General features: G+C 40.5%; 3 protein-coding genes across 4 annotated transcripts; 2 read left to right on the plus strand and 1 right to left on the minus strand.

The window, feature by feature from the left end:
• Window positions 1-592: 592 nt before the first annotated feature.
• LOC119477834 (liver-expressed antimicrobial peptide 2) lies at window positions 593-2,541 on the plus strand. Its single transcript, XM_037751987.1, has 3 exons — window positions 593-1,514; window positions 1,654-1,793; window positions 2,060-2,541. Exons 1-3 carry the CDS (start codon window positions 1,449-1,451, stop codon window positions 2,091-2,093), a joined length of 240 nt encoding a protein of 79 aa, XP_037607915.1. The 5' UTR covers window positions 593-1,448; the 3' UTR covers window positions 2,094-2,541.
• A 2,583-nt stretch (window positions 2,542-5,124) lies between these two features.
• LOC119477827 (iporin) lies at window positions 5,125-19,502 on the plus strand. Of its 2 annotated transcripts, none has more exons than XM_037751979.1 (10): window positions 5,125-5,260; window positions 9,472-10,852; window positions 12,437-12,731; window positions 12,885-13,844; window positions 15,520-15,596; window positions 15,723-15,897; window positions 16,022-16,127; window positions 16,230-16,276; window positions 17,822-18,479; window positions 18,608-19,502. In XM_037751979.1, exons 2-10 carry the CDS (start codon window positions 9,527-9,529, stop codon window positions 18,690-18,692), a joined length of 3,729 nt encoding a protein of 1,242 aa, XP_037607907.1. In that variant the 5' UTR covers window positions 5,125-5,260; window positions 9,472-9,526; the 3' UTR covers window positions 18,693-19,502. The 2 variants fall into 2 exon arrangements, with proteins under 2 accessions (XP_037607907.1, XP_037607906.1); XM_037751978.1 differs by having other exon boundaries at window positions 5,131-5,436.
• A 1,245-nt stretch (window positions 19,503-20,747) lies between these two features.
• On the minus strand, window positions 20,748-24,781 carry fam166b (family with sequence similarity 166 member B). The gene is made up of 7 exons (XM_037751983.1): window positions 24,763-24,781; window positions 24,369-24,500; window positions 23,447-23,655; window positions 22,417-22,571; window positions 21,981-22,107; window positions 21,003-21,215; window positions 20,748-20,883 (listed from the first exon to the last, which is right to left on the minus strand). Exons 2-7 carry the CDS (start codon window positions 24,431-24,433, stop codon window positions 20,789-20,791), a joined length of 864 nt encoding a protein of 287 aa, XP_037607911.1. The 5' UTR covers window positions 24,434-24,500; window positions 24,763-24,781; the 3' UTR covers window positions 20,748-20,788.
• Window positions 24,782-24,969: the final 188 nt, after the last annotated feature.

Consider the following 24,969-nt stretch of genomic DNA (forward strand, 5'->3'; position numbering starts at 1 on the left):
GTCAAGTATTTAATACTCTTATCAATATGGGAGTGGGCAAATATGCTTGCTTTATGCAAATGTATGTATATAATTATTATTGGAAATCAATTAACAACACAAAACAATGACAAATATTATCCAGAAACCCTCACAGGTACTGCATTTAACATAAAAAATATGCTCATATCATAACATGGCAAAGTGAAGCCCAACAGGCAACAACAGCTGTCAGTGTGTCAGTGTGCTGACTTGACTATGACTTGCCCCAAAACTGCATGTGATTATCATAAATTGGGCATGTCTGTAAAGGGGAGACTCGTGGGTACCAATAGAATCCATTTTCATTCACATATCTTGAGGTCAGATGTCAAGGGACCCCTTTGAAACTGTGTGAACAGCTTGTAACCTAACCTAAAAATGAGACCTTCCGCGACTGTCTGGGTTTCCTCTATCAGACTGTAGACTGCTTTCAATGTGAAGAATGCGGTAATGGTTCTGGGTATCAAAACGGACCCCCGAGTCAACCCCTGTCGTTGATTTAACGGCCACAGGTTTCACTGTTGACAAGCAATTTCTGATTCTTACATAGAGCCCCTTTAATTGACAGATATGAGAATGGTATCGATCTTCTCAGCTAACTCTTGGCAAGAAAGCGAATAAGCGTATTTCCTAAAGTGTCTTACTTTTCCTTTAAGGATGTTCGCTTATTTACAGCATCACATTCAAACTGATATTCACAGCAGTATAACCACAGTTTTGTCCAGTGAGAAGCTCAAACTGAATAATTACCGGATGGAAGAGGAGTTAGTGTCTAGTCTGAGGGAAAATCAGTCGTCATTTTTGCACATCTAAATTTGGTAAACTTTGTTTACGTTCATTGGCCAGAAATTCTCAGGATCCAAACTAGCTGAGGACCGTCGACCTTCCTTCAAGAGGATGTATCTACTACAGTGAGGTGGCTTAGTGGTAAGCAGTCACATTATGTGGAATCCTCATGTTGTCCCTGTGTTCACATGGATTTCCTTCAGTTTCCTCCCACCGTCCAAACCATGCAGCTCAGATGAATTGGAGACTGCAGGGGTGAAGTAAATGGGTACATTTCTACAGTCCATGACACGATGTTAAAGTTTCAGTTAGATACCTCCGACGTGGACTTGTCCTTAAGTGCAGGGTTAAAGTGTACTTTGTCTTCCTGCAGATAAACTTTGACCTCAACTGCCATTATAAAACTGATAAATACGACTGATCAACGAGGTTTGCATTGTTGGCTCTGACTTGAGATCAGCTTCTCTGCCAAATCTCAACCTCAGTCATTAAAGTAGTAAATTGGGGAATTAATCTTTCATGTCTGTCAACGGGTAACTCCTCCCCAACCCAAATAAAGCCTTTAATACAAGTGGCATATGGGACAACACACCAGCCCCGCCGCACAACTGCTTCTCTTTTGAACGTGATAAGCAAACAGCATGAGGACTCTTCGGGAAAAAATCGTTGTTCTCTCAGTTCTTGTGACTCTGATCTGTGCCATTCAGGTAAGTTAACAACCCTTCTGTTACTGTTTGTGTCCTGAGAGTCCATGTCTTTTGATTTTTTTATGGAATTTGATTTTATCACAATAAATCATGAGGGTCATCACAGTTCTTAAGGGATTCTTATATTTGCCTTTTACAGGTCGATTCACTGCCCGTACCTAAAGACTGGAATGGTCTGATCCAGCGGACCAAACGGTCGCTCCTGTGGCGTTGGAACAGCATGAAGCCCGTGGGTGCCAGCTGCAGGGATCACTTGGAGTGTGGAACAAAATACTGCAGGTACAGAAGAGCTTCTCAGACAAGTCGAAGCCTAAGTAATCTGACATTTGACACATTTAAGAAACCGGCCTACATTCACAGACAAAACTCTGAATATTGTGGTTCTCATAAATTGAATTTAGTTCCTCTAAATGGCATTCCATGATATTAAATAGACATGCAATAGTATCTCTGTGCTGTGAAATTTTGTCCACGTGTGTTTTGCATTGCGTGGACAAAGTCAGAAAGTAATTATACTGCAATAAAGTTGCTCCTTATCTTTACAGGAGAAGTATTTGTACCTTCTGGAGCTCCACCTGAAGAGGATACACAAACAAAACTCCATCAGGGCGACAAAACAAACATCTGCCTGATGGACCAAAGCGACCCGTCTCAAAATGAACCCCGTGTGAAATTACTGCTCTCATATTCTGGCTTGAACTGAAGACCTGCTGGCACGTTATCAGACTCTGTGCATTCAGTTAAAATAATCTGATCTGGCACTGCACTGCAGCAAAACAAAGCTGTAAATGCTGCATTTACATGAATGATCAAATGGCTCCATCTAGAGCGACATTGATTTTTTATAATTAGTATTAGTCTAAAACACTTGTAGTACATCAGACAGGCTGTAACAAATGTTTAATAAGAAAATATAAATATTCATGCAAAGTTTGTGAGATGCTCTGAGTTTATTGGTTCATGTTATTATTATATATTTATTTGTACATATTGTAAATATAAAAAAATACTTTTTTCAAGAGGTTGTATTGCCCACATTTTGTTTGTCAATGAATTCAGAACAAATTAATATATTCCTCATACTTCCTTCTACTCTTTTACTGCAATGGAAGAAGATGAAAACTTTTTTTTTTTTTTTTTTTTTTAAAGTTATTTTTTGGGGGCATTTTTCCATTTTTATTGAGGACAGTGGATAGAGTCTTGAAAGGGGGGAGAGAGAGAGTGGATGCGGAAAGGGCCACAGAACAAAACTTTGATGTTGGTTGGTAAACAAAAAAAAAAAAAAAAGGATTGGGATTTTAACTTAGAAATTAAATATCTTTGTATTTATTCATCCAAGGCCATGTTTCACAAGGTGGTGATGCTGTGATTCCTCACTCATCACTGACCAAGGGACACGCTTTATCTCACTGCTTTTACATGTTTTGAATTATTATGAATTCTTTATTGCTGTTTTTCCATCAAAAGCTCTGGTGATGAAGTACCAAAAAAATATTGAAATTCAAATAAACATGCAAAAACATTGCCCATCTGTCTGAAAATGACAAAAAAATGACTAAAGTTACTGCATCAAAGGTCCTGAAATGGATAGTATGGTTGGGAATTGTAAGGATATTTTTAACCATATGTCAAATCCTTTGTCTGTGGTTTGGAGAAAACAAATGTTAAAGCTGCTCTCAACTCTTTTATGTGTTGTATTGATGAGGAGAGCTGATCAGATTTGGTAAAAAAGATGGTTGACCTCTGATATCCGTCCACTGCAGTACTTATGTTTGAGGCTTGGTCCAGCACTTTAACAGATTAACATGGTAAACTTGGTGAGGCTTCTTCTCTCTTACCATGCTGGAATATACATACAGTATGCTCACATACAATGAGTTTGATGATCTGGATTATGTTCCATGTTGAGGTGGTACCACCCACTTGCCATGAGACAAACCCTGTCTCTTGGGGTATTGGGGATGCCTTCTTTGATACCCACAGAACAGCATTACCGCCATGTGGATTATGGCTTTAGATGTAAAGTTTACCTATACAGTCAAGGGCTGAATTTTTATTTCAAAGGTGGGGGGGGATACAGTTATAGTACAGGCACAAATCCTCAAAACGGCTTTAGTTTTTCATATACCCTTACCCGAGATAGAACAAAACATGACCACTTTTTGTCATAATTTTGATTTTGAATCTATAGTATTGTTGCCTGGATTAACGCTAGACTTAGGCTACATACATAGATTTCAATGATGCTATCCAATATAGCCACACCAGCCACCTATGCCACCTGACATAGGATGGGACTTGGAAGGGTGACTGGGAGCTTGAACAGGCAGTTTCTCCTGTTTGTTTGTTTTTTAATATAAAGTATATATTTAATAGTATATTATTATATATAGTATACAGTATATAGTATATATAAAGTGGAGGGGTCCAATACTGCAATCTGAAAAAGTGGGGGGCATATGTCCCCTGTGCCTTCCCCTATCATTACGCCCTTGCCTACAGTATTTAACAGAGGGAACTACATGTCACATATTGTGCAACTGTCCTTGAAAATGGTTGCATCAATTCGCCACTGGAGGGCGAGCTGAGCCAAGGTGGTTTTAGTGAGATGAATATGCCACCAGCACATTTGTGATTTGACCAGCAAACTGTAGTATTTTATAAACTAATTCTTACAAATTCTGCAATTGTTTAGTTTAGAGTTACACTATTTTAACTTTCTGCATTATGTCACCATTGTCTAGGCATTCAAACAATTACACAGAGTAGTTATTTTTAAAATATTGTTAATTATTTGTTACTGTGTTATTTGTTTTTGTTCTTTTAATTTTTTATTTTGATGGTTATCTAAAACTATGCTCATTTCGGATAATAAAAGGATGAAAAGTTAGGAATGAGATGGGAAATACAATGGTCATAATGTTAATTTTGTATAGCTAATTATAATTAGGTATGTTTTTGTTCTAGGCTATATGATAACATATTTTATTTATTTATTTATTTTATTAAAATTAAAAATTAAAAAAATAAATAAAGGTAATTTTTAATTTGAATAAAAAAATAAATACAAAGCTATTTTATATATTTATGTGTTCGTATATATATACACATATATATACATATAAATACTGTATATACATATAAATACTGTATATACATATATATGTATATATATACATATATATGTATATATATACATATATATATATAAAATAGTTTTGTATTTATTTTGTTATTAAAATCAAAATTATATAAAAAATATATATAAAGTTTAATTTTTTGATTTTAATAAAAAAACATACATACATATATAAAAATAGTTTTGTATTTATTTTGTATATTTTAATTTGAACCTATAGCCTACTAAGAACAAAAACATACCTAATTACAATGAATTATTCCAAATTAACATTAAAGTCATTGTATAACTTATGAGAGATCTCATTCCAAGCTGTTCATCCTGTTATCATGTGAAATGAGCATCCTTTTAGATAAACCACATACTATACATGCTCTCTCGGTGTCTCGGATACTTGAGTGACAGCCACTTCTCCCTCCTCATTGGTTAAAGCCTCCGCGACGTCATATCTCTGTCCGGCTGAGTGGTGCTGAAGCTGCGGCGGCGTGGTGGTGGAGGTCCTGCTGTCTCTGTCCGGACCTCAATGTCTGACCGGTCTCATATTACGCTTTAGAATATAGTTATTCATTCCCGGTGCAACCCGTTGATTTTAATATCAGGATATCAGGTAATATAGCTGAAATTATGAGCTTTCTAATGCATCTTTGACGTCAGAGGTGCGTCGAGCACTCGCGTGATTTTATTTATAGGGAATTGTTTGGTTGCATTATTTTGGATCTAACATATTTAAATCAGCTGGAAGAGGAGGACGGACATCACTATTGACTGAGGACTGTTAATCCAGTAGGTGATCATAATAATATTAAAGGATATCATTGCTGGTGATGGTGCAAAATGCACGAGTCTTTAGATAATAATAATAATAATAATACATTTAGATGTGCTTACTTTGCTTTGAAGTCAGCTGTATTGATTCTAATCTTTTGTCTTACTTTATTTGGGGTTTAAATCTGTATGTGTGTGATAGTGTGTGTGTGAGAGACAGAGAGAGAGAGGGAAAAGGAGATGCTATACTTCTGTCATGGGTGCTGCATGTCTCTTGTTGTCTAACACGTTGTCCTACTTCAGCCACTTTGAATATTTCATCATGAGAACCAACACACACACATACTGACAGACAGGTACTGGCCATGCATTGCAGTCTCCATGTGTGTGACCTTCTTCTTCTCCTCTCTGTCTATACACTGTGTGCTGTCTTTTAATCTTTAGACACGGGTCAAAGATCATATCTTATCATCTGTTATTGAGTTCTATACAGACCAATGTGAGCTGTAATGATGTCTCATTATCAGAGAGACATCACTGATAACAAGCAGCATCACGATCTGTTTCCAGGCACAACAACAGTGGACCTCCTCTCAGACTCTGCTTTCACAGCATCCCTCATGTGAGATGGCTGACTTGACTTGACAGACATTTTTCCAGTGAAATAGCTCAGTTAATCACAGCCTTCTATCTCAGTGTGCTCCAGAGGACAGAGCTGCAAGTTACTGGACCACCAGCAGTGATAATGATAACGCAAGAGTTGTATCTGCTTTGCAGTGAAATTGTTAGTCCCCCTGCAGACAACTAGTCAGTCACGCTGGCCTACTTTCCTGTGGCATTGAACTGTCGAACTGTTGAAGATCAGAGGGGACAGACAGGATGAATCAAGATGCAATGCTATGTATTATGTTGTCCCTCATATTACATTATACCAGAGACATTTATCTTGCAGTACTAATCAAACGACAACATATTGATTCAACACGATTCGGTCAAAAGTGTTCAGCAGGACTCCCTCCACCCAAATGTGTGTTATGTTGTGTATAATATCTTTTAGGACAGAAGTAAAAAAATAAGACAGTTTCCTCCAAACATCTACACATACGCTGGGAGCAGTTGGAGATTTGTGTGTATATATAAAACCTTTATTTAACTAGGAAGTCACGTTGACTTAGTCAAGAGAGGATCAAATAGCAGCAACCCACATGTAACAAGACAACAACATTAAATCACGACAGCAACAATAGGTACGACAAAATACGTTACATCATACAGTGCATTAACAGGGCAGCATGTTGGTCATGTGTTTGTCATGACCACATGTGTGAACACTTCCTTTATTCTATGTTTAAAATCATTTAAAGAGATCTCAAGTTTAAGCTTGGCCTGCAGATCGTTCCAGGACCAAGGACCGTAGTGTCAGGCCATTAAATAGGCGTTATCCGTCGCTATAAGCCCCATAGATGTGGGTCATTCAACCTACTACACCCGCTAGTAGGTTTTATCATCTATTCACATGGTAGATCCCCGAAAGAAGGTATAAAAACACGACAGCGACCTCTAGTTACTATAGTAATTATGTCAGAAGCCAAAGCGGAAGTCGGGTGCTGTAGTATAGACAGCACGGAAGTCCATAACGGGTGGAGGTTGGGGAAAACACAGGGTTTTCACTCAGGACACCAGAGTTTTTAATAGCTTAATTATTAGCCACATTTAAATATAAAATAATGCAATGTAATTAGATCATATCTGGAAACACAAGACTAGAAATAGACTGCAATATATGCCAAAATAAAAACCCGGCTCTGGTGTTGTAGGACAGAATTATAAGTCTTCTAAAAATGCTCAATATTTGACTTTGTGTTGTTTGTATTAGTGCTCTGGACAAAGGTCCCAGAGCCAAGCCACATCCACTTGTTCATATCCAACAGATTGATGTTTCTGCAAATGAGCATATTTCTATGTGTTTACTCTTTGTTGCCATGGTAGGGATGTTGTTTATTGTAGCAGTGTGATAATAAAGAGGATTATCTCTTCACGGTCATCTGCAACAGATGTTGTTTGTTTACACACGTTATGCCCAGACAGTAGTAACAGCGACGTGATGTGTGACATAAAGCCCCAAATGTCTTAACACAGAGGATGTGGCATCTAAAATAATGAATTATCTGAACATGATTCAGTTTAAATTGAGTTTGAATTCACAACATAGCACTGCTGAAGGCAGATTTCAGTACATGGTGTGTGTGGTTGTAGCCTAGCAATATTAATTATCACTAATAACTTAAAAGGGCTATTTCATTAACTGAAGATCATCAGCAATCTTCAGTTTAAATATTTTATGTGCTTTGTAATTATTATTATTATTATTATTTTTTTTACTTATCAGTAGTTGTGTTTCATGAAAGGATGATGATCATTATTAGGCTGCCTGTGTATAGATCAAATCAGGAGCAGTGCGTATGAACATGGTAGAGCACGTTGAATTAACTAAACTGATGTGAAAGTGTATTTACTCTTAGCAGTGCCAGAGGAGCATCTCTGCAGTGCAACTGCCCTAGTTACAGAGCAGCTGAGTAACGGTGAGAGACTGTGGTTGGCCCAGGCAGAGAGAGGAGGAGTTTATTAATGGTCCACTGAATTATGGGGGGTAGGCTGCGCTGAGGGCCAGAAGCAGGCAACACAGTAGGATGCTGACTGGAGGACCAGTGGTGGGAAGTGAGGGAGCAGACTCCCTGTGCTTTTTACATGTATCTGTTCTGTAGGGATACTTTTACTCTACAATTAAACATGCACTTTTCTTTTTTTACTAAAATTAGGTCCCTGAGGCTTTAAGCCTGTCACAACATTACAGCTAGGAGAGTCCAAGATCAACATAAACACTTCATATGCAGACACCTACAACAAACATACAATTTATCTTAATTACATTTACATTCAGCATTAAATCATGTCTCCAAGGTCCAACTGTGAAAACATTTTCTCTCAAATTCAGATGGTCTATAATGGTACCTCTGTTCTTAGGGCCAGGCCTTAAACAGAGTTTAAACCTAAACCTAAGTCTTAAACAATAACTTTGGTATTTTTCAACAATATTTTCCCATGTTTTTTGTGTCTAAGTGACTAATGGGGGCAACAATTTCTGAAACTGGTCCAGTATTGAGGGATAACGCTACAGCCGCCAGCCGCTAATCAAGCTGTAATGTAATCCTTTGGGGCAACCTGGCACCGTCAGTTTACGCCCTCTAAATTACTTGTTTTTGCCACTGACAAGCTCAGATTGTTTTTATAAGTGTCTGGCAACATTATGGGAAGGACTTTACAGAGAAATGAAACATTTTTCTTACCTTTCGCTTGACGCTGTCTGTTTGTTATTCTGAAACCTTGCATCGCATCCACATTGTGGAAATAGTCTATTGTAAATATTCAGCCATGACATTGGAAATCTTTTAGCTAACACTAAGCTATACTCTTTCTGTACTCCAACACAACAACCTCAGACAACACTGGTGTCCCGTGACACTCCTCTCTCCACTCTCACTCACTTTTCCACTGTTGTCTTCTGGCAACAAGTCACACGACACAATAACAAGCAGAAAGTGAAAGGTAAGAAGAACATTTCATTTCTCTGTAGGGTGTTTTCTATAATCTTAGAATAAAAACCTGAGCCTGTCAGTGGCAAAAACAAGCACTTTTAATGGATGTAAACTGACGGTGACAGGTTGCCCCAAACGATTACATTATAGCCTGATTAGCGACTGGCGGCTGCAGTGTTCTCCCTCAATACTGGACCAGTTTCAAAAGCTGTTGTCCCCATTAGTCACTTAGACACAAAAACATGGGAAAATAGGATCCAGGTTGAAAAATTCAGAGGTTATCCTTTAACTGTCTGTAGCAGTGGTAGTAATTGATTGTTTCATGTATTTTGTATCAACACATATTACCATTGTACTCTTGTATGCATCCCCTTGCATAGTTGTGAATATGTTTCACATGATAACACATTCAAAGCAGATTCATTACAAGTGATTCTATTCTGTTTTATTCTTTCAGGATTTAATCTTAATAACATGGAGACCGTGTCCATGGTCCAGTCTGATCCAGCAGTATGATTGGAGCATCCAGTCTCTCAGGGGACACCCTAATAGCGTGCCACTTCCCTGTGGTTCAGCTCCCCACTTGGCAACTTCCTGTCCAGGCCCTGTGCGGCTCAGCCAAGAGGCCCGGCCGGCTGTGCTCAGTAGGCCTGACCCGAGCTGTGTCCCTCCCAGAGCGAGACTCGCTGCACCGAGAGCATGCCTTCGCAGGCGGGCGCAGACCTTTTTCCAGCAGCTACGGTAGTCTCAACGAGGACCGAGCGGAGGAGGAGGGGGGCAGCGACAGCAGCGGGAGGTACGACTCCAACTCGTCACCGGAGGAGACGAGTTCCCATCTGAAGAAGGAAAGTTCTGGAGCTAGAGACAGCCTGCGGTCACGCAACTCATTCCTTCCCAATACAGAGCTAGATGAGGATGAGGAAGATGAAGATAGTGATGGCGATAATCTACACCGATATCACGAGGACTCCTCTTTTGTGCTGCATGGAAATTCCAACTGGCCTCGAAATAATGGTGCCAGAAATCACACAATGTCCCACGGGGACAGCGAATGGGGCAATGAAGGGACCATGCTGGGTACGAAGAGTGACCAGGAGTGGCTCTCTAACCAGCCTCGCCAGCCGGGCTCACTGCAGACTGAATGCTTTCATGTGAGCAGATCTGGCATCACAGTGGTGGCTTTTGGCGAGCAAGACTCAGACAGACTGAAGGATAACATGTCCTGCTGCATCCACAAATGTTCCCCAGAGCTGTTCTCCAACAGCCACGCAGAGTATGTCAGCGACTCTTCCTGTAACAGCTCTGACGGCGTCTTGGTTAACTTCTGCACCATCTATAACAGGAGCAACAACCCTGCCACGCCGAACGACCTCAGCAGTCCCGTGGTTCACCCCTATCCGTCATCTGAGGGATCCGTGTTCCTCAACCTTCAACCCGTTGCTCAGACTCCAGCCGAGGACCTCCAACAGGATGACATGACGGTTAACTCTCCCCCTAAAGAGGAGGTCGACGTGACACCCCCCGCTTCCTGCTGGTCTCCTCAGGGCCTCGACTCTAACTGCAATCTTTACTCCCTGGAGCCGCTACCCCCGGGTCTCTCCTCGCTGGAGGTGTCAGACCTGGCCGCCTGCCTCCAAAGCCAGGCCACATTAGCTATGGGGACCAACCAGAAGTACTACAAGCTTGTGACCTGTGACCTCTCCTCCCAGTCGCCTAGCCCAGCCTGGTCCAGCCTCACCAGCTGCCCCGAGGGTCAGAGCAGAAGTAGCCACTTCCATCCCTCTGAGCACCTCTTTGAGGATCATAAGAAAGAAGAACAACACAAAGAAGCAGAGAAGGTAATGTTTCTTTTAGATGATATAGGTATGCTAAACATAGATTATTAGGGAAAATTACAAAAAATGCATAGCTAAAGTTGTCGCTGTCCAAAGAAAACCAATCGAATGTCCAATGAATTTTTTATGGCAGGCCTATTCAATACATTTTTTAGAAGGGCCAGATTTGAAAAACAAGTGTCAAGGGGCCGGACATCTACATTGCTGTGTCTGATCTGCAAAGCTAGTAATTTGAATGTGAAAACAATACACCTTTTTAATTTTAGTAGGTTGTTGTTTTAATAAACAAGTGGGTCTTTAGGGGGAGATAGCAGGTCAGCAATTCATTAATGAATTAAACCCATTCATACTGCATGCAAAACCTGCTTTTTATTTGCCCAAAACTGTATGGAATTATCATAAAGTGGGCATGTCTGCGAAGGGGAGACTCTTGGGTACACCATAGGACCCATTTTAATTCACATATGTTGAGGTCACAGGTCAAGGGACAAAATCATTGGTACTAATAGATTCCTTAAGTATTCTAGGTTCATATAATACCAGTATCTTCACTCTAGCTTTAGACTGAGACCGCTACAGCCTCTTTAAAAACAGCAATGTCATCGTTGATCCCGCTTCAGGTCTCAGAGGGTTAAATGCTTTTTCATATTTGTAAATGATCAAAGGGCCAGATTGAGGTCATTAAAGGGCCGGATTCAGCCCACGGGCGGCCAATTGAATATGTCTGCTTTATGGGTTTGGAAAATTCTCCTACTTCTTGAACGATATAAACCATTTAAAAACTGTATTAGATTATCTGAAAAAGGCAATAAAGCTGAAAAAAGGCAGTGTTTTGTAGATACATGGGTTTTACAGGACAGCTACGATTTGCTAATATGAAAGAAAGAGAAAATAACACAATTGAATAAAATACACTAACAAAGGCATTGTATGTACTGTATTCTGAAGTATGAACATCACCATTCTCACAAGCTTTAAACATCTCAGTACTCATCTTCTAATACGTTAAGTATAAGTTAATGACATAGACCCCTCTAATGGACCATTTGACCACTTAACTTTATTCATTAGACACGTATTAACATCCACTACAGACTTGATAGATTATTGTGAAAACTCTTTTATCAATTAATGACAGTTAGCCTTCTACTACCGACTTGATTGCTTATAAGTAGAGCTGTCAATTATTGTATTTATCATAAAGTGGGCATGTCTGTAAAGGGGAGACTCGTGGGTACCCATAGAACCCATTTTCATTCACATATCTTGAGGTCAAAGGTCAATGGACCCCTTTGAACATGGCCATGGCAGTTTTTTCCTCGCCAAAATTTAGCGTAAGTTTGGAGCGTTATTATCGCGTTAACTTTGACAGCCCTACTTATAACAAAGTGAGAAATCATTTTTAATGGTTTACAACACAGCTTACAACTGATCCATAAAGCCATCTGTTACTACTTATAGTATAAACCCCATTACAAAGGGTTTCTTGTTAGACAGTCATGACAACATCTTGTGTAATAATAGGCTACATGATGTGATATGGTTGTGTAAACCTAAGCAGTTATGTCTTTTCTGTATCACCATCAGGAGAAAGAGGATCACCAGAATGAGAAGAGGTTCTCCTCCGCACAGTGCAGCGCCGGGTTTGATCGCCCTCAGTTTCAGACCTATGATTACCAAGTTGCCACCACCTCCACTGAGAAAGCCCTCTGCAGGAAGAAACATACAGACAGCATCCAAAACCTCTCCCACACGCCTTGTTCGCTGTGCCCCAGCCAGTGTAGCCCACAAAGCAGTGAATGCCAAGGCACAAGCGCTGCGTCCACACGGCCATCTGTGATTCTGCACCAGGATCACTGTGATACTGATGCTACTGAGAAGGGTAAGGCTACGAATGGGAGTGTTTATTTCTTTGACGGGGTGAGAGGGCAAAATACGCAAAGATACAATGCCAGATCTTAAAATTATCAATAAAGTATTAGGTGAATCTAACATCTGTTCCAACTATTTTTCTTATCCTCTACCACCATCTCAGGAGCATGTTCATTGGAAAATGCAGTGGTGCGCTACAGTAAAGCCCAGAGACCAACCTCGCTGCCCATCCAGCCCTTTGTTCTGGTCCCCACAGGCAAACCCCAGACCCAGCACCTGGGCTGTCTTCTGGAGCAGTACATAAACCAGAAGAGCAGCAAGTCTGGTAGCTCCCAACCGGGCCTCAAGTTCAAGGCCAAAAGCAGCCAGTGCTTTTCTAATCTTCAGCCGTCACCGATGGGCAACCGCTGCCCCGTCTTCCTGGAGGCTCCGTCGAGCTCTGACACCTGCTCCACCTGCACGCCGAGCCCAGAGTGCTTCAGCCGCAGACGGGCATGGAGCCAGCCCTGCAGAAGCCAAGGATGCCCAAGTCTGTGTACATTAAACTGCAGCCTAGATCCAACTCACAGCAGCCCAACGCCCAGACTGGTTCAAGATAAAACAAGCCCATACTCAGGCAAAACTACCAATTTTTCAGCCCCAAATCAGACCAACCTTGTAAAAATTCCCACCTACCAGGACCTTATTAACCTCACCCCTGAGCAGAGCCATGCCAACACTGAGCCCAAAAGTCCCACCTACCATCCACTAGTCTCCCATACACCGCCCACTTTACTCCTAACCACTGACGCCCGTCACCCAAACCTGCAGGTGTCCCTGTCTCCTCCCGCAACCGTACAACCAGACAAGAAGCTCCCTCAGCACCGGGCTGCACCTGCAGCTGACGCCGGCTTTTTTCGCGGCGGTTTTACAGCTGCCCTCTCCTCGGTAGCTCCTCTCTCTTCTCTGAGTTGTCTGCTTTCTTTAGCTGCTTCCGGGCTGCAAATGCAGGACTCTACTGGGAAGCCGAGTCAGAGTCAACACAGTGACTCTCTGATCCTGAGCGACAGGCCGCCCACAGAGTTCTGCCTCTCGCCCGACACGTCTTATGAGTCCATGTCTATCAGCCACCTACAGAGGAGAGGTGAGGCCTGACTCATATCAGTTTGTGTAAAACATGTTATATGCAATACATTGAAATCTGAATGAAGTAAAAAAAAAAGTGACCCAGTAACAGCAATGACGGGATTCCTCCTTGATTGGATTGTCAATCCAATGATGAGCTGTAGAGAGTAGCAATAAAAACTCACTGTGCTGCAGCAGTGCCTTCAATACCCTGAAGGGGCTTCCTCTCAAACATGACCTATTTTTAACTCTCCCTGCACGGGATTGGCTGAGCCCTCTGCTCTGTTGCCTATGTGTGTGTGTGTGTGTGCGACTGCAAGCGCCAAGAGAGGGAGAATGATGCAGTAGAAACAGTGCTAATGAATTATAAACACACCTTATCATTTTGTTTTACCACATGGGCCACTTGGTGCAAATTGGATTCTCTAAATGGGAACCTTTTGTGATGTATAATCAACGACGATGAACAGTCAGTGGGGTGCAACACTGCAGGCAGCATCAGCATGCATAAAGAATTCACCGTGACATTTGCAGAGGCTAGGCAGCATGAGACAAAAAGAGAAAGGCAAGGGGAAAGCAAGTCAATGAGGATCGCTGCTAAATTTGACTCTTTCATCTTCGGTTCACTTTCACATTTGCATTCCCCGCAATATGATAATGAACCCTGAAAGTAATCTCTCATATTTCTATGCACTGACCCACTTAAGAGAGGTGAAATCCAGCAAGTTCTGTTCATTGTAGAGTCTTATTTTTTATTATTTTTTAAGTGAAACATCTGACAGTGCAGTATCATCGTTTCAACCTGTCTCCAATACAAATCACCTTGTTTAAAGAAGTTTCTAGAAATGAGAGGACAAGGGAAATTACTGCACTAGAATTAAAAAATTCAAGAAACAACTGGATTTGTACTGGAAACAGGTTAGTTAGATATCACAACAATAGCAGATTACGCTTATTTGATGAAAATAATACACTGAACTGATATTAGATGGAAATTTGCAGTGTTTATATTATAGGGCTGTCAGAGTTAACGTGATAATAACACATTAACCCATATTGGTTTTAACGCCACTAATTTCTTTAACACATTAACGCAACTTGCGATTTTTAGGTTGTAGCAGGAGTGAAGATACTGGCATCATATGAAACTAGAAAAACCTAAGGAATCCATTGGTACAAACCATGTCATACCAGCTCGTCGCCAAAGAGGCTAAATAGTGCTCCAAAATTATGCTAAATTTTGGTGAGGAAAAACTGGCACATTTTCAAAGGGGTACCTTGACCTCTGACCCTCAAGATATGTGAATGAAAATGGGTTCTATGGATACCCACGTGTCTCCCCTTTACATACATGCCCACTTTATGATAATCACATGCAGTTTGGTGCAAGTCATAGTCAAGTCAGCACACTGACAAGCAAGCATAATTGCCCACTGCCATGTTGATAAGAGTATTAAATACTTGACAAATCTCCCTTTAAGGTACATTTTGAACAGATAAAAAATGTGTGATTAATTTGTAATTAATTGCGATTAACTATGGACAATCATGCGTTTAATGGCTACTAAATATTTTAATCGATTGAAAGCCCTTATATATTAATATATTCATGTTTTGTATATGACCAAACAATGTATGGCGCATTAATTACTACTTCAGCTCGTCCAACCTCTTTCCTCATCCCATGTCTCTAGGTTTGCTGAGGTCTGTGAGCAGGGCGGTGGATTTGATCATGGCTCATTTTGGCAGCAGCAGAGACCCTGAAGAAAAGGTATGAATTTGGCAGAGTTAAAGCACAATGAAAAAGCGCCAAACTGGTATTACTTACATAGATTGGATTGGAGTCAAATAACTTGCAGGAAATATAGTGTATCATATTTATTTTCTTCTGCCACAGATGCGTCTGGGTAACAGCTCTCGCAGTCCCACAATAGGCGGTCTGGTCCTGGAACATTTGTGTCCGGCGATCCAGAATATTTTAGAGGACGGTCTTAGGGATCACAAATTGGATCTCATCATCGGGCAGCGCCGCAACCACTCCTGGAGCGTGGTGGAGGTCTCTACTAGAATCGGTAAATGTAACTAGAGTGTCATGAATGTCCTGGCATGGTGCACCGGTGGAGCAGCATTGTTTTGTGGCGCTCTGTTTATTGTGTGCTCTTCGATGAACTCTCTTTCATCTTCTGTCTGCAACAGGTCCATCCACCAGGGTCCTTCACAGCCTGGTCTCCAAAATCAGACAATGTCCCCAGCTCGCCAGCCACTGCATGAGACTGAGAGCCTTCATCATGGGCCTGCTTAAGTAAGTAATTATCTTTAATCACACTGATGATGCTAAAGAATGTTAATGGAATTAATGCACATATAAGCATTAATCTGCTGTTGTTTATTTGCTCTCTTTCAGCTTGAGAGCTTTGGAGTTCTGGCTCAGTCACCTTCAGAGTCAAAAAGGTGAGCAAACAGTCAATTTACTGGACTAGCAGCGTGGCAAAATGTCAAATGTCCACACTTAAATATCTCAACAACTATTGAAAGGACTGTCATGAAATTTCATATTCATGTTCCCCACAGAATTAATTGAAATAACTCCTGACTTTTCATTTAGCTTCTTTATCGTGTCAAATTCATATTTGTTAGGGCTGGGCATCATTTAAAATTGAGAACCCATCCTGTGAATGGAAGCATTCAGTTGCGTAAAATGCCACCACCACCGCGTTTATTTTTATCAGACGCCACAGGAGTGTAGTATTGCCATACTTTCAAACGTTTTGGTGATATCTCAGCATGCTGAACTGGCAAATACACTGTGCTCGACTTCACCACACCAGACTGCAAGGCCTGTAGCTGCTTCTGTAGTGGGCCAATCACACGTTGCATTGAATTAAAGAACGCTTGCGGTGATTGGCTGCAAGCAAAACCGTACAAATTGTAATTTTTTTCCTAGATCTGGGTACAAAAAGGATCAGGTATCGTTTATTTTAGTCGATACCTTAAAAGATATTGAGTATCGATACCCAGCTCCAGTATTTGTCCAATACCTTTGTTTACGAATTGTTTGTTTATGTTTATGTTTAGTGCTAATTAGCAAATGGTAGTATGCAAACATGCTAAACTGAGATGATGAACACGGTAAACATGACCTGCTGAACAACAGCATTGACAAATTTGACAAAAGAAATCTTATCTATCCATTATCTATATATATTAGGTGATCTGCTGAGGAAAACTGTGAGATGTGGCTGAAAGGTCTGAAAATGAAGATCTTGGATAAGTTTCCAAGGTCAAGAATGAAGTCTCAGAATCAACATTGTCTTTGTGAGCATGTTAGCATGCTGACGTTAGCATGTTTAGCTCAATTACAGCCTCACAGGATATAGATGAACTTTATTACTTCCGAAAGGGCAAACTGTTTTGCCACCATAAACAAAGACATACGCAGTATACACTATACGTCATCTACACCGGTGGTTCTCAAACTTTTTCATGTCAAGGACACCTAAACTGACACAAGTAAAGACCATGGACCCCATGGATTTGGTAAGATTTTAGGGCAAAAATGCATTAAGATGTTTTATGACATAAAGTGTAACAAACCCATGACCAAAATAGTCATACATTCTGTCGTTATTATTACTTATGGATGGAATTGCTGGGGACCCCGTGAAACCCCCTCAAGGTCCCCCCGGGGTTCCCAAACCCCACTTTGAGACCCACTGATCTACACAACATATAACACGAGGCAGGGACAAGAGAAATTCATAGTACCATTGCGACAACGATAGGAGGGTCAGTAAAAGTCAAGTATACAGTCATAAAAAACAAAAGTGCAGGTATGCCAAACAACAATGTAAAAGTTATTCAAACAATAACAGCATAAATAGGACAGCCAATAGCGTGCCTGCGGAGTCCTATTAAATAATTGTTGAATCTAAACCAACAAATAATTGCATATGTTTGGACCTTTGTGCGCTCACACGTCCGTTTCTGTCTCCACAGATGTGGTGACAGCATACTACCATTCTTGGGGGTTCCTGTTCATGTCACTGGGTCAGTGTCAGCCCATGTTTCAGGAGCTGCTACTTCTGCTGCAGCCGCTCTCCGTGATGCCCTTTGACCTCAACTTGCTCCTGGAGCCCCGACTGTTACGCAACAGACAGCTGTGTTCGGAGGAGGAGCAGGGTGTTTCTCCACCTCCGCCGTGCTCGGCCCTCCTGGTGACCAGCTGGCCACTACTGCAAGCTGACAAAAAGGTGGACAGCAGTCAGCAAACTAAGATTTCACAGCAGACTGCTCTGCATCGCCAAGAGTCTCTCAGTTTTCAGAAGCAGGATTGCGTAGGGATGCAGGCTAACAGGAGTCCATTAGCGCCTATTCCAGAGTGGTGGCCGAAAGAGCCCGACCTTATGGATGGTATGGATGAAGGGGAGGACTGCAGCCATAATTATGCAGATACTTGGTCCCAAATAAGTATGGACAGCAGGCAAGAAGAGAGGACGGGAGAGAAAGACAATGGGACCCCAATTGCGTCCACTTGTGTCCAGACTGAGAGTCCATGTCTGGGCGGGCTGCGCTGGGCCAAACTGTTCGGAGCAGCTGATACGTCCACCAGGACAGAGAGCGTCTCTCAGAGTCACAGTGGAGTACAAACCAAAAGGTACACATTTTGTTGTTTGATTTTCTCACTGCTTTAATGTATTCTTTGGTTGATTTGGGATCTAGATTGATGGCAGGCTGACACTCTCTCTACTTATAACCAATACCTCTGTATCATTGCTTTCATAGGTGCAGGCGACCGTCGCAGTGGCTGCATTTTGACAGATCGCAGCTTGGACTGTTGGCTCAATCCATCAGGTCAATGAAGCTATGAGGAGCTCAGACTAACAAAGACTGCTGAAAACTAAACCCTTTGCGGGTGGAGGACAGAGTGGAGCCTATTTACTATAATAACGAAAAGTCTTAACTGCATGATAATACATACACAGTGCTGAACTGATCAGCAAGTACATTGAACACAGGATTAACAGCTTTGGCAATGGCCCTTATTCATCAAGCTTTGCGTTGCACCAGCTATTCGCAAATCCATCCAAGTTTGTGTGCCCTTTCTAAGTTCTTAGTACCAGTTAGTTATCAGCCGTGACAGTGTATGGCTGGTATTGTTTTCACCTTGTGAGTGTGTGTGTGTCATCAGGTGTGCCAGGTGTTTATGTCTGTGGACAGATTTTGTCACCGCGGTAGCGTCACAATTGCCGAGTTCGAACATTGGTGTGGTCCGAGCAAGGGCGCCGGAAGTAGGGGGGTATGAAGTGGGAAAGGGGCCATTGGCACCTCACTTTACGCCCCTGGCCCAATTTGGCGTTGTGGTCGGTGTGATCCCGTCGCAAGATGGTCTCTAGTTTTGAAATAAATCAGGTTGCAAGGAATGTCTTGATTAGTAAAAAAAAAACTTTTAACAATGTGTAAGGAAACATCTATTATGCTGTTCAATCAACTATGTAAACAGGAAGTTGCTGTAGCATCACAAACAAGCCCCCAGGAAGAGCGAAGCAAATTTTCGTAATGGCCAAACCGTGGAATTACAACTTCACCTGATGCCATCAGGCCCAAGAATACTTTTTCCCATAGACTTACATTGGGAAAGAGACTTCTGTCAATCAGCAGATAATTTTTTTTTAGGTAAATCAACTTCCCAGTGAGAACACTTGAATAGCCCTTATTTATTTTTTACGTCCTAAAAGTTGTAAAACGCACTAATAGCCCAATCCAGAGTTAGTTCCCTTCCTCCGTTCATGTGAATGAGACCCAGACGGAGGCTGGAGCGGGGGCTGGGAGGCGGAGTTAAAGGAAACACTACTGCTCCTGCTTTATGGGCCCACTGGAAGTGGAAGATCGCCAGAAGATCCGGGTATTTTTATACCTCTGCAGTGTGGTACAACCCATTTTAATTCAGTGATACATAAATCTCCACTTAGTAAACACATTATACCATAACTGGGCGTGGTTTGAACTTTCAGCTGGTGTAACTGGCTCCTGACGGCTGTTGTTTTATCTGTGTCAGAAGACACAGAAGACACATTTCCTCAGTAGATCCTGAGCTCTTTTCCAGGAAATAGCTTGATGAATGAGGGCCAATTCCTCCATTTGCAATTGCACTCTGGAGTAAATTTCCTTTATAGGCAGATATCAATCATGAAATGTGAATATTGACCTGCGTTTAGACTGTTGGACATTCTTGTGGTGCAAAACTGTCTCATATTTCTCATAGTCATTTTCTCCATAGCTGTAGCTACATTTCATATAGGCAGAAAAATAGAAAGCAATACACTCCTACTAGTGCCAACACACACCAGCCTCGTGGATAGTCAGTGATGTTTTATTTCCAGTAACTTGATTTCTTGAGCAGATCCCCAGCATGGATTTTCTGTACAGTAGGTGCATGAGTTAACAAACATACAGTCAGTACTTCCTAGATCTCTTAACTTCCTCTCAATGTTTTAGTTATAGGTTTTGGACATTTTCTGGCACAGAACTTTAAAATGTGTGGAATTGTTTGGTATATACAGTAGTAGTAGGCTATGTCTTCCAGTGAGGTTTGTTGAGTTGTACAAAGATAAGCCATCTTGTGGCTGCTTCAGGTACTTACATGTGTGTCAGGTATATTTTGATAGACTGGTGGTTAGATACATTAAGAGCGAGGAAAGAACAGAAAGTGTGTTTTTTTTAATGTATTGCAATAATGTATCTGTGACATTATTTCACCCAGCATCGTTTTCTCAACCTCTGAATGCTTCCTCTAATGCCCAGTGACAATCAAAGTCTGTCAATAAAGACTTCTTCTTACATGCCAACAGTGAACAGAACAAATTATGTGCTTCGTGTTAATGTGAGAACTTCCTGATAAGTTCTTGACTCATGTCACAACTCATCTTGCCAGTAATGATCATTTTATTGACGTGCACGATGGTTTTATGACTTTGCCTGAAGGATCCTCTTGATGCCGCTCCTTTCCAGTGCATTCTGGGAAAGTTGGCCAAAGGTATGTCCATACATGAACTGGTATCCTGTGGGATGGTGTAGAGTTAGACATGCTTGAACTTGATTGATTAATGCCACTTCAGTAACATTCCTAAAATAGCTGATCACAAGGTAAATGTGTTGCTAACCTAACGCTGACACCGACCTGGGATGTGTCCCGTGAACGACGGCACCACGCCCCTGTTTGATGGATAGATAGTGGGCATGGGAGTTATTGTGCTGTGCTCCCTCCCTGGGCTGCCTCGGGATGTGGGGTCAGTCCGCTGCTGCTTCCCAAACTGGATCAGTGCCTGGTTGGTAGTGATGGGGAAACCTTTGCCAATTAGGAAGCGAGATTTTGGCACATGCCCAGTAAAACCTGTAAAAAGACATCACTCAGTGTCGTAGGGATTCTTTGGCATGGTATGCAAGAGAAACAAACTATAAAAGCCAGTATATGTTTTCCCAGTCTGCACGGTTGCATTTCTTTTTTTTCTCCTATTTTTTGTTATATATACTTTATTGCAGGAGTTAACATAAATTTACATTTGCTTACATGATGTTGTTCATACTTATATCATTCCTACAATGTTTATTTTATAGCGAAACAGTAAAATTGATTGTAAATTATAGAGAAATAAAGAAATAAAGAAAGTAATAACAGAAATTAAAAACAAGGAAAAATAATAATAAATAATAAATAATAAAAATAAAATATTAAAATTAATTCAAAACAAAACAGAAATAAGCAAAACAAGAAAAGAGATAAAATAAAATAAATAAGATAAGCTAGTATACAGTATATACACATACATATACACATATATATATATGTATATATATATATAAAAGCAACATGCGAAACGGGTAGTTCGTAATGTAATTTGTCATAATTTGTCAATAAAACAGTGTCTATACCAGTACCCTGGTGTGCGCTGGTATTTTGATTTCCTTTGATTTAATTTACTGTGGTTTACCCTGTAACGGCTGCACCCAGGAGAGAAGTATTACTGAAGGGAAAAGAAGCAGTTTTTTAAAAGTTGATATGTTGTGTTCACAGCTAATTTACGCTGCCGCTAGGTGGCCAAAAAAAAAATCTGTTACCGCAGGTTTAAGGTCTCATTCTTAAAGTTCCCTGTTGTACCTGAGATAAAGAACTTGTGTGGGTTATCATCATCCATGAAGTATGGTGTCCCAGTGGGGGTGAAGGACTTCAAGGGCCTGTAGTTGATCACTTTGTTGGAGATTGCTGTCAAGGGGGGTCTTGGTCTCTGGGCCAAAAGATAACAGAGAACCATTAAAACATGCATGACTCATGCAAGATCATTCAAACAAAGATTACATCTACATAACAATGTGAATCTCAGACACATAATTGGTGAATCTGACCTTCTGGAGAGCTGAGCAGTTCAGCCTCTCAGTCTTTTTTCAGGGTGGATTATATTACAGTGAACTGACACTGCAGTTCCACCATGGATAATTAAACAAGAGTGAACCTATTCAGAGCTGCCATGTCAACATGTGTGTGTGTGTGTGTGTGTGTGTGTGTGTGTGTGGACAATAGAGTGAGAGAGAGTTACGTCAAACTGTTGGTTGGTGTAGTTGACAACAGCTGGCAGGTCTGTTGATCGCCGTTGGACCTTTGTACGCCCGTCCTGGTAAAACTCAGACATCGCTTTACGACATGTTTCAGAGTAGCTGCAGGCAAAGTAGTTCTGACTTTTTGGAATGAAACCTAAAACAGCAAGAAGTGACGTTAAAGGATCGGATTAGCCGAATTTCTAATGGTTTCTAGTTTTATTTGCTCAGTTTTTAAGGTGTCTATGATAAAATGGAGGTGAATAGATTTTTTACTTCTGTTCTATTTAAAACACCACCATCTCTTTAATGGAGGTGAATAGATGTTGTACTTCTGTTCTATTTAAAACACCACCATCTCTTTCCGTCCCTGTAACTCTGGATAATCCACAGATCACAGCGTGAAGAGTTTTCAAAGGGACTATTTCTTTCAAAGTGTTTCCAATGAAACAGTGTTGTATATTATCCAAAGTAACCAGGCCATTGCTTTTAGGAAGATATGAAAGATATAAATGCTACATATATATAAAACCAGAGCAATCGGAATGACTACGTTTTTTTGTAGTTTGGGTGAATTGCCCCTTCAAAATGCTCTGTAAAAATGTGTGTGTATATATGTGGGATTTTCCTGACAAATGTTTCCATAGGGTTCAAAAAAGCAACATAAACACTTGAAAAAAAGGACTTTAAATTTGAAATCACCACTGCAAACATTACAAATATAGCTGTTTGGTGTATGTTATCTTGATTTTCGACACTATTTCACTTAACTAATAATTTATACTCAATAATTTAGCAGTTGGACACAGATTATTCTCATGGTTTTATGTTGCTGTGCTGTGAAAACTCACATATTTAATTTTAAAATTAAAACAAATGTAATTATAACTGACCCATACTGCTGATTGCCATTTTGGTTATTTTACATCATAACTAAGTCACAGGTTGTACATTAAATGTGACCAACATTTTGTCTCCAATATGAAATCATTTTCCCATGAGGTGTTAAGTTACTTAGTGTGTGATACCTACCTGTGTATCCTGGTATCATCTGCTTCAAGTTACTGTCAGGGATGCCTCTCGGTGTCAGACCAGCGTCCGACTCTGTGGAGGGGTCGTGACCCGTGTGGAGGACCAGACGACTGGAGTGTTTCACCTCAGGACTGGTCAGCAGCTCGCCTGTGAGCTGGCCGTAAGACTTCCCCATATTGTACTTGAGCTGTGGACAATAGCCTGCATACCTGAACACAATAGGGAGCCTGGGGTAAACACACAAACTCCAGCATATAGTAGTAGCTCTTCAGTTGGAAACAATACGATATTTAGGTAGATTTATTATTATATATGACATTAACAGATTTAACAAACAAATTCTGAGACAATTAGAAGGAAGTAGAGGAGAAATTGTGGACAAATTAACAGGTATCCAATAATCAAGAATAGGGCTGCAACAAATACCATACAGACTAGATTTAACACTAAACTTTAATCAAATAAATAAATGACATAACTTTGTTATAATTTCACATTGTTTTGCATTATATTTGATATGTTCTCCTCCTATGAATTGTAATAATTTAACAGTAATAAGGAGTTTACAGTGACCAATGTGCATAAGGGGATTTAAAATAAGTATTTTATAAATACCGAAATCACTGACAAAGATAAATGAATAAAAGAATATGAGTAAGCATACATAAATAAAATAAATAAATGGCATTAAATAAATAAATAAATAAATAAATAAACAGCATTAAATAAAAAAATAAAAAAAACATAACTTTATTATAATTCCACATTGTTTTGCATTATATTTGACATGTTCTCCTCCTATGAATTGTAATAATTTAACAGTAATAAGGAGCCCATGCAGACATTGAACACTCATGCTACATATAACCTACTTTATATGGTTATTTCTAAGCGGATCTGGTGTGAGGAGACAGGTACTCACCCCGGTATATAATGTGGGTCAGGTGTCACCAGGACTGTGCTGAATTTGGGGGGGTATTTCTCCATGTTGGTCCAGTTTAATCAGGCTGAAGTAGCAGGTTTCCTTCCTGAGCGATGCTGTGTTTGCTGGTTGCTACAGAGAATCAGACACAAACACACTGATGGGTCTCAGTGTCCAGTGACCGAAACTTTCTCTGCAAGGATTAAAAAACACCATTGTTTGTTTTCTATAGGCTAATACTAATAAAGTAAATCACTTTGAATTTATAGTGATTATTAGAACATATCAGCAAGTGTTTTGCTGTCACTCTTTCATCACTTTCTGACCTATTTTTCATCTCTTCTGTGTCAGATATTACAGTATAGGCTACCAGCTTATTACCACTCAGACTTACAGTGTAACTGATGTGTCGCCTGCAGAGTCCCACATGTCCTCCTCCAGAAGAGTTATCAGAGGAGCTTTTAGTATTGTGACAGACTAAGCTCTAAAAAAAACATCAGTATACTCCACTGTTGTATTTTTGACGTGATTATTGTGTTAAAAATGGAAGTGAGGGTGTTATTGTAGCCTATGAAATGACTTTTTAATAGATAGACGGAGA

The sequence above is a fragment of the Sebastes umbrosus genome, chromosome 19 (assembly GCF_015220745.1).
Source record: "Sebastes umbrosus isolate fSebUmb1 chromosome 19, fSebUmb1.pri, whole genome shotgun sequence".
NCBI classification, from domain to species: Eukaryota; Metazoa; Chordata; class Actinopteri; order Perciformes; family Sebastidae; genus Sebastes; species Sebastes umbrosus.

Bases quoted from the DNA above. Each gene is read 5' to 3' on its own strand.
- LOC119477834 (XM_037751987.1), top strand. From the start codon at position 1,449: ATGAGGACTCTTCGGGAAAAAATCGTTGTTCTCTCAGTTCTTGTGACT. The intron at 1,515-1,653 runs GTAAGTTAACAA...TGCCTTTTACAG, and splicing joins CTCTGATCTGTGCCATTCAG to GTCGATTCACTGCCCGTACC. The intron at 1,794-2,059 runs GTACAGAAGAGC...TTATCTTTACAG, and splicing joins TGTGGAACAAAATACTGCAG to GAGAAGTATTTGTACCTTCT.
- fam166b (XM_037751983.1), bottom strand. From the start codon at position 24,433: ATGGAGAAATACCCCCCCAAATTCAGCACAGTCCTGGTGACACCTGAC. The intron at 23,656-24,368 runs GTGAGTACCTGT...TATTGTGTTCAG, and splicing joins GACCCACATTATATACCGGG to GTATGCAGGCTATTGTCCAC. The intron at 21,216-21,980 runs GTACAACAGGGA...GTCTTTTTACAG, and splicing joins ACACAAGTTCTTTATCTCAG to GTTTTACTGGGCATGTGCCA.
- LOC119477827 (XM_037751979.1), top strand. From the start codon at position 9,527: ATGATTGGAGCATCCAGTCTCTCAGGGGACACCCTAATAGCGTGCCAC. The intron at 13,845-15,519 runs GTGAGGCCTGAC...CCATGTCTCTAG, and splicing joins CAGCCACCTACAGAGGAGAG to GTTTGCTGAGGTCTGTGAGC. The intron at 16,277-17,821 runs GTGAGCAAACAG...CTGTCTCCACAG, and splicing joins TCACCTTCAGAGTCAAAAAG to ATGTGGTGACAGCATACTAC.